Source organism: Lupinus angustifolius, chromosome LG17, assembly GCF_001865875.1.
Source record: "Lupinus angustifolius cultivar Tanjil chromosome LG17, LupAngTanjil_v1.0, whole genome shotgun sequence".
Lineage (NCBI taxonomy): Eukaryota > Viridiplantae > Streptophyta > Magnoliopsida > Fabales > Fabaceae > Lupinus > Lupinus angustifolius.
In genome coordinates this window covers 5,929,891-5,939,662 of record NC_032025.1, presented here as the reverse complement: position 1 = coordinate 5,939,662, position 9,772 = coordinate 5,929,891, and the positions used below count along the sequence as shown (strand labels likewise).

Here is a 9,772-nt window from a genome sequence, read left to right as displayed (position 1 = left end):
AATTCCTTATGCATCTATAGTTGGGAGTTTAATGTATGCTCAGACTTGTACGCGACCAGATATTAGTTTTGCAGTTGGAATGTTAGGAAGATACCAGAGTAATCCTGGTATAGAACACTGGAAAGTTGCAAAGAAAGTTCTGAGATACTTACAAGGTACAAAGGATCACATGCTTACTTATAGGAGATCAAATCATCTGGAGGTGATTGGATATTCAGATTCAGACTTTGCCGGATGCATAGACACAAGAAAGTCTACTTTCGGTTATGTATATTTATTAGCTGGAGTAGCTATATCATGGAAGAGTGCGAAGCAGACTGTCATTGCTGCATCCACTATGGAAGCTGAATTTGTGGCATGCTTTGAGGCTACAGTTCATGCTAAATGGCTACGAAACTTTATTTCAGGACTTGGAGTTGTCAATAGTATTGCCAAGCCACTGAAAATTTATTGTGATAATTATGCAACATTCTTCTTTCCTAAAAACGACAAGTATTCCAAATGTGCTAAACATATGGAGGTGAAATACTTTGCCGTTAAAGAAGAAGTTCAGAAACTTAGAGTGTCAATTGAGCATATTAGCACTAACCTTATGATTGCAGACCCTTTGACGAAAGGGTTACCGTCCAAAATATTTATTGGTCATGTAACAAATATGGGTATTATGTTTGCAAATGAATGTTGAACATTATGTTATTAATAAAGTCTCAATATTTTGACACTTCGAACTCGTTAATATTTAAGTTTCTGATTATTATTTTATTTTCACACTTATGTACACATGTGGGAATGATAATGTTGAAAATAAAATTTTCTTTCTAAATGACATTATTATATGATTCTCATTAATGTGTCATGTTAAGAATAAAGCTAATATAGTAGTACATGGAAGGGACTATATCGAATAAGTGATGTACAACCGCCATGACTCTTATTAGTTCTTGTTCTTAATCATGACTTGTAATGTAATGAATATGGAAAACATATTCTGAATATGCGCATTATGTTTGATGTTTATAAAATCATGAATTGTATTGTCACATGAGACAAGTGGGAGAATGTAAGAAATATGCTTATTGTGACATGAATGAATGTATTATTTCATTGTTTAAATGATATAACTCTTGGATGAAGAGTTATCAATGAAATGTTAAGACTCTTGGGAAAGAGCCTATATATACTGTTTGATGGAAGCATTATACTAACAAGTAAAAGGACCAGAAACATTGTCCCTATCTCTGCCCATAAAAATTGTTCTATCAGCCATCACTTAAGGAAAAACATAGTAAGAACGGGAAGGAGATAGAAGAGTTACTCTATAAACCAAGAACACAAAGAACACCAAACAACAATTAAATGGAGGATGGTATCGCCATGGGTAAAGGTTAGTAATCTGTAACTATTCTTATGATGTGAAAACTATATTTCCTTAAGATCCATTTACACATGACTTCAAATAAAGTTTACAATTATAGCCTTGCTGCTCGTGACTCTACACTCTAGAGCAATTGTGAGTTCAAATTATATATGCATAACACTTAATTAAAATAGCTAACTAGTGTTATTTTTATTTACAGCAATTGGATGCTACTGCATTGCCCCAACTTGTTAAATAGGAAGCTGAACAATTGGTGCCTCCTTTATTTACTGTTCCTGTGTTCCACTATATACTTCCTTGGTTATGGATCATAAACTAGTTTGAGAGGTATGCCTTGTAAGCATAATAAGCTAGTATTTCAATATCAAAGGATGAACAGATTAGGAGCCAAATAAATAAATATGAAAGTGGACCATCTATTTTATTTTTTTCTGTTATTTTCTGGGTATAGAAATTATAATGACTTTCTTGCTTCGGAGCTGTTTGATAATAGAGTCCCTTTTTCCTTTCCAGAAGCAGAGCAGTCCATTGAATTTTACAATTTAAGTTGTACTATAACAAGTTTGTTGATTTTTACAATTTAATAATTGTCTTAATTTTTACACTTCACTGTGGAATTTTTGGCTGTTGTGGCTGAATATAGATTTGATTCGGTGTGCTTTTTTAGTTGCTGAATGTTGGAGAAATTCCTTCTTCATCCGAAATCCATATAGTGAATGCGGAAGTCCTTATGACCATGACTTTGTTCCCACAACCGAATGTGTATGTCCATACATACACCCAAATGGAACATCCATGGTCCAGACCGAAGAAACCCCAAATGAGTTCATGGTGAAGAAGAAGAACATACCTTGTTGAGCCATTTCCGGAATCTCGAAGGTATGAGGGTGAGATGATCTTCCAGATGATAGAGCGCCGAATGGTTTTCCTTTAGTTCTCTCTAAAGGGGAATGAGAGAATACCTTAGTTTCTGAAAAGTTTTCTGTTGAGGTTAGTTGGAGGAGGCTTATCCTTATGCCTTATAAGCCCTTATGGATGAGTGGATAGTGTTATCCTATCCTGGATAACACTATTCTCATCCTACCTTATTCTCCTTAACCTTAACACCTGAAAACCTGTTGCTCTACAAATGGGGACCATAACCCATAAAAGTAACCCCGTAGTGGTTACTACTTTAGTTGCAATAATTCTGATTCAGTCCCTTCATCAAATCAAAAATTGCCTAAATGTATCTACACTTATTATTATTTCATGACACATATGCCCTTAGTCACCAAATTAATTACTTAAGATCATTTTATATTTTGGCTAATTACATAATGGCCATAACACAATTATAGAATTATATTTGTGACCCATAAATTGTCAGAAATTCCAACAATAGAAAGCCAAGATGCATGAAAAGGGAAAGACAAACATGATCAGGTACTTTTGCAAAAAAATTAACATCAACATGACACAATTTTTTTTAAGGCATGGGACAATATTTTTAATGACAAAGGTAGATGCTATAGATTTATTTAGGGCTGTAAGAAATAGAGTACAACATTATTTGAAAACAATTTATTTATTGATAAGCATACTCATGCAGAAAAGCTTGAGTGCTCACATCTTTGTCTACACGTGTTTGAGACTATTGTTAAAATAGTTATTTTTTTTGTTAAGTGAAAATTTTATTAAAAAGAACAAAAATTACAAATAGGAAAAAATAAATATACAATTCTCGAAAATGAGATGATAAAAATATTACATGGTTCAAAAGAGATCCACTAAAATCCAATCTAACAAAACAACAATAATAATAGCACTCCAAGTATAAAATTGAATTAGAGATCTACTAAAACCAAAATATAATTGCACCTTTATATTTACCTTTAATCCAAAATGATGATTTTTGTTTACCTTTGTGTTAACTTATGTGAAGGGTATGGAGTTAAACTAAGGCGATTTGCAAATTCGTTAATTAATTGTAATGATATCATTCATCATATCATACTTAGTGACTTAAATCTATGAAAACAATCAACACGTATTTATACATGTTAATCTCTGAGGCAAGTGTACATTAGAAAAATAAGATAATTAGTTCTCCAATCCATAATTTTCCACTACAATTTACTCTTTTAAATTCATTATTGTCATGTTAGGATAAAGTATTAACCCCTACAAGAATTTAAAGTGAGATTAACTATTGTCTAGTAAAAACACACCATTTGTGCAAGAGTGGGCCAATCATAAGATCGCTAAAACAATGGCTTTAGATCTCAAATATGGTCCGTTCGTAAATAATAGACTTCAAACTATTTGTATTAATAATGTTATTGTTTTAAGACTAGTTGACTACATATTTTTCTTATAACATAATAATTATAAGACTATTTAAGTAGGGTAAATAGATTTTTTGTAATCTAAGACTTTATTATCTCATGAATCCTATTTTTTCCTATAAAAAATACAATGGAGAAACTTTAATAATTATTGATGAATTGATTGTAATTAAAATTGGTGATTCGCTTTGTCTAAATGCATGACATCTTCAAAAGGGCGGTTTACTGTATTATACTATAGTGAAATTTGAGAATAGTATATATATATGTAGCCCCATCTTTATAAGGGAATAGGTTATTTCTATGACATTAAGTATTTGGATGTGTCTTAATGTAATAATAAAGTTGTTTGTCTTATAATTTACAAGTAAAAAATTCTATGAATAAATTCTTCAGTTACAAGGATATGATAGTATGTACTTATCATCCTCAAAACCTATTAAATAGAAATCCCATACATTAGGCTATCAAATTTATTAAATAAAACTAATTAAAATAATTTAATTAATAAATTTTGACACAAAAAGGAGAATATAAAATTCTAAGTAATAAACAAATTTTAAATTTCTTTTTGTATTATGTACATATACCGAAGGTTCATCCTATTAGGAAGTAAGTACAGCTGGCTCACCTCATTCTTTTAATTAGTTTTGAAATGATACATTAATATTATATCAGAATGAAATAATAACTTATTTTATGTTGTTATTGACTAAAATATATCACTTCGTCATCGATCAAATGTAAGTCTTTCGCCTCATATAATATATTTTTATAAATGAGACATGTTGGAAGTAATTCTCACATCTCCTCCCTCATTTTACTAGGCACTATTCAAATAGTTATTGGATTATTTCCTTTATTGCTTATTGATTTTGAAATATCCCATTAATACATCGACCAAAACCTTCCCAATTTATCTCTCTCTTCAAAATTGACTTTATTTTACCATGTTCACAAGAGGGAGGTCGATCAATTATGTTCCATCAACTTGTGAATCTCTTGTAGTAGCCACAAGTTTCAATGAATGTTATACTCACTTTTAGAAATCTCCATTTTCCAAGTGAATCCATCATAACAAGTCCTTTAGACTTCAGATGTTGTTATTATTGAGTTGAGAACCCAACTCAAAGGGTAGTACTATCTAAGGGGCAACTCCAATGCCCTTATCATGAGGCTCAATTAAAAGCCGAACATGTGGGATATGAGCTTAAAGATTGTCTTAGGGTGACTTCGGGTCATCTAATTTGGGATTTTGCTTAAACTTGAAGAACAAGATAGCACCATGATACTCCCTACACTCGAGTTGTTAGATAATGAACTCTCATATAAATAGGGTGCAGCAGACACATGATTTGGGAGGACTCTAGTAATGGTTTTGATGAAGAGTTAGATGATGTATATGCCTTGTCTCGTCTTATGAAGACTCTTTCTGCATCTAGTATAGGTAAAACATACTCATTTCCGTTAGACCTAATTAACTCATGGAAATTATACAAGCCATGACACTAAAACACTAGAAAACCTTCATGTCATTGACACACAAAGTAAATACATCATTACGTATGGAGATCACTTGTCTTCAATTGTATCCCATTTTATGTCACAAGTCAATCATATATTAACACGTGGATAAAATAAAAATTTAAAAGCAAAAGGTAATAAGATGAAGCAATCTTATTGTTTTAAGACATGAAATGAAATATTATTTGAGACATGTGATATGTTTGGACTTGTGATCTCCATCTCCCTCTCTGCAACACTTGGCAACCAAAATTCTTCTAAAACTGCAAATGGATATCTTAAAAAGAATTAAAAAGGGATTTTAAAAAAGAATTAAAAAGGAAAAATACACAACTGTATGAAACCTTTTATCGTAAAAATAACAATACCCTGTGTGAAATGAAAGCAAAACAATTATCTCGCCATATTTTTATACTATCCACTCATTCACTGATTAACTAAAACATAATCTAATAAATTGTACAAAATAAGAATAAAATGTATAAAAGCAATTATCTCACCACCTCTATCCACCTAACTTAAAAGCCAAGTTCACATATCATTTTCCTTTCCAGAAAATAGCCGGTCCGATGATCGTTCTCCCACGTCATCTTTATTAAACTCAGTAACCTTCTTTGATATGTTGGAACCCGCTCTACTCATCCAACGAAACATTCTCCGATCCGACTGGTCCAACCGCTCGAGATTGTTCCTCCCACAGCCACTGCCAACACTTCGTGTCCTATAACCCCTCCTCTCACTACTCTCGGGTGTGAAAGCTACGCCTAAACTCTTCGTGCGGCTAAGCGTTGACGTCACCAATTGATTCCTCACCTCCTCCGGCAACCTCAACGTGAACCTCTCCAAATTCTCACCGCGTTGAACCAGCGAGTGAGAGCGTGGAAGCAAATTCGTGAATCTAAACCCAGTTGACCTTGATCTACGTGGACGGTTCTGATTAACCGAATTGTTATTACTCAACTTCGGAGACTCCTTCATCACTGTACCTTGTCTTCCACTGAATTCATCAACGTGGACCGGGTCCGGTTCCGGGTCGGTTTGATCCGGAAGTTGAATCGTCATAAAGGGAACAACTTCGCTTGGTGTGGAAACAAGGTTGGCGCGACAAACAGGGCATGTGGAGTGATTAACTAACCAAGCATCGATGCATTCAGCGTGAAACACGTGGTTACAAACTGGGATCAAACGCAGTTTTTCATCGTCTTGAAACTCGTTTAAGCACACGGCGCATTCTAGCGTGGCCATTCCTATCTTGAGGCTCTTCACGGTGGAGTATATGAAGGTTGGGAAGGTTTCAATTATCTCCCGGTCTAGGCCACGTGGCCGGTGGTTACTTCCGATAATTGGGATCGAAAGGTCGTGTCTTCCTCTCATTCTTCGCTCTGTGCACTGGCGAGTGTAGACAGAAACGAAACCCAATAGTACGAACACAACGACCAGGATCACGAGGGCCATGACCATAGATTTATTGAACTGGACATTGGAAATAGTATTGTCAGGTGGAGGAGGTGTCAGTGTGTTTGGTAACTGTGCGGTTGCCGGCGGTGGAAACTGTATAAGAATAAAAAGTAGTAATAGTAGAGGAAGAACATGATGAAGATTGAAGTGGAGGTTGAGTGGTAGTGTGGTAATGGAAGGAATGGGAGAAGAGTCTGTGTGAGTGGACATAGCTGAAGATTTGAATTGGATCATATCAGAGTTCAGGTGGGTTTGTTTGCTGTGTAAACAAGCAAAGAATTTTGGTGGTTCTATCGTTGATGATTAAGAGTAGGTGGCCACTGATTGCTCTCATGTTCTTTTTTCATAATATTAATGATGATTTGGTTGTTAAGTGAAGCAAGGTATGAGCAAAAGATATGCACAAACAATTACATAAGGCACCACACTTCGGCGCTTTTTTTTAATGGGGTGGCCGTGGGGACAACTTGTGAATTAAGAGAGAGAAAAACGGTGACAGATGGAGTTCTTAAATTCTTATTCACTTGTTTGAATAGGTTTATAACTTTATATGATTTTTTCTCCTCTTTAGATCTAAATAAGTAAATATCATATATTTATTTAGATTAATAATAATCTATATATAAAATAGTGAATCATATTCTTACTCATATTTTCTTATATAACTAACAAGATGTCGTTTTAGTGGTATAAGACTTCACTAAATTTCAATATAATAATGATTTAATTTATTTAAGTGACATTTATTTGAATGAGCAACCACGAACTTCGAAATAAATAGTTCATTGCATATAAATTGGAGATACACTACGAAAAAAAATATTCACATTTAAAAATATGTATAGATATCCAAAACATTCTCTTAGTTTTCACTTAATATATAAATCACTAATGTATTTAACAATTGTATTTAAACAACCTTAATGGACAACCAAACAACAATTAAACCAATACACAAAGATACTGAAGTCCCAAAAATAATATATAAATTTTTTTTTCTCTCTCGCTCGGGCAAGCCGAATCTCGCTCAGGCGAGCAAAATCTCGCCCNAGCACTTATGTGACTCATTATGCTATTCATGTCGGAATTTATTTGTTTCTATATCAGTTTTCTTTTTCATGTTGTATAAATTATGTATCTTATTGATGAATAAAATTAAGCATTCTACATAACACATTTTCTCTCTACATATTTGCTTGCTACATAACCAACTATATTCTTCAAACACAAGTCAAATCATTTAGATGATTTCCTCTATTGCATTGAGATAAAATAGGGATATAAAGATTATGTGCTAAAGAGAGAGGCTAAATGACGATAAATGATCATAAGGATGTAACAATTGGAAAACCAACCGATAAAATAACCACAAGCCTAAACTTTCCCAAGGTAGATACCATATATTTGATATCATGTTGAAATTATAAATATAGATGACAAAACGGGCAATGTCCACGAGCGAGCCCGCATAACCCGCAATTTTTTTGCATACAAGACATACAAATTTTGTCCATTTGCCTGTTTCGCCCTACACGTTTTGCCCGCCAAGCCCACGACATTACCATTGGGCAATGCGGCCCACCCGCGGCGGCCCACAAACATAATTTAAGGAAAAATTATGAAATTTTCAAATAAGTTATGATGAAATGTGATTTTTAATACCTAAAAAAATTGTAATCTAATGGGGCAGTTTTGTGTTGATTTATTGGCTAGGTTGAGAGGTTTTATGGGCAATGATGAAGAGGATGAATTAGGAGGTGGAACGGTAACCATATTTAAGGAGGGAGTGAGACTAAGGATTAATGAGAGAGGTGGGAGTTCGCAACCATTTAAGTGCATGGGCCCAAGGGGTTCTCTTTCCTCATAATTAGCAGTATATTCCTTATTCAAATTCAGAGCAGAAGCATTTAAATGGGTGAGGTCAAGGGGTTATCTTTCCTCATTAATAAGGTTGTGGTCTAGGTTTAGAGCAAAAGAATTAAAAGGAGAATGAGGGAGAACCGTGCCATTAATGCAAGAATTAAGAGTGTCAAACTCCAAAGCAATGTGGCCGTTTGGAATCATTGAGTGGATGGTGCTAATTAATGTTGTAGTCATTTCATGTTTATCATCCATCGCTATTAATTTCAGTCGAATTTTTTGGGCCTGAATTAATGACAACCGGCTGCATTAAATCTGAATTTTCCACTAGCATGGTCTGGGAATTGAATGCAGGTAGGGAACTATTCCCGCACAGTTTGGCCAACCTGTGCTGGGTCTCAGGAGAAACCAGTCTGGTCGGGTCAGCACGGTTCTGCTCCATCTGGTCTGGACCTCCGGCTGTCTCATCTTCGTCTTCAACCTCTACCTCTCAACCTTCTTCTTTCTCGTCCAGAAGCTGATCGACTCAAGAGTATCCAGATTCGGAGGAGGAACTGATGTCAGACGACCGATTTAGAGATGGAGTTTTAATCATATGCCAACATGGTTCTCGTTCTTCAATGACATGGATATCAAAGAGAACTCCATTAATCTTCACATTAATCACCTTGTCCACCATGGTTCGGGATGAGGAAGCTATGAGTACGCGACCAAACTCCAAACGCTGCTTGTATCTAGTCCCGTTGTCGATGCCAAGAAATTTTCCGAAAAGAGAAGCTATGTTATGGAAAAACGTCTCCTCCCATGCATGGAGTGGAACACCATAACACCTGAGCCAAAGAAATATTTCATGAGCCACATCTAACGGTTGCCATTTGCGAATAGTGACAAAGCGAGTCTCAAACCAGGCATGCTCATCCTAGAGGATTGTCTCCATTTCACCTTCCTCATCTGCTCGAAGGAGAACTAAACGTCCTCCAAGGGGTATGAGATGAATCGAATAAAACCCATCAAGGTGCAATTTTTCNCGAAGACTTTCGCAATCCATATGGTCAGATATGGTCCTAATATAACTATCCTGAAGCCATTGAGGATGCTCCTCAGATGTGTTAAATTCGAAATTTGGGGCAGGGGAAGGGCAGCTCACACTCCTCGCAATGATAATAGGAGGCTGTTTCGAAGTTTTAGGAGTTGTTAGCCCATTTTTTACCACCTCTGCAAAATT

At 35.0% G+C, this 9,772-nt stretch overlaps 1 protein-coding gene across 1 annotated transcript; it reads right to left on the bottom strand.

Annotated features, from left to right (window-relative positions):
- Nucleotides 5,588–7,186, bottom strand: LOC109330734 (RING-H2 finger protein ATL11-like). Its single transcript, XM_019565016.1, has one exon. The coding sequence runs from the start codon at nt 6,919–6,921 to the stop codon at nt 5,761–5,763; it is 1,161 nt and encodes a 386-aa protein (XP_019420561.1). The 5' UTR covers nt 6,922–7,186; the 3' UTR covers nt 5,588–5,760.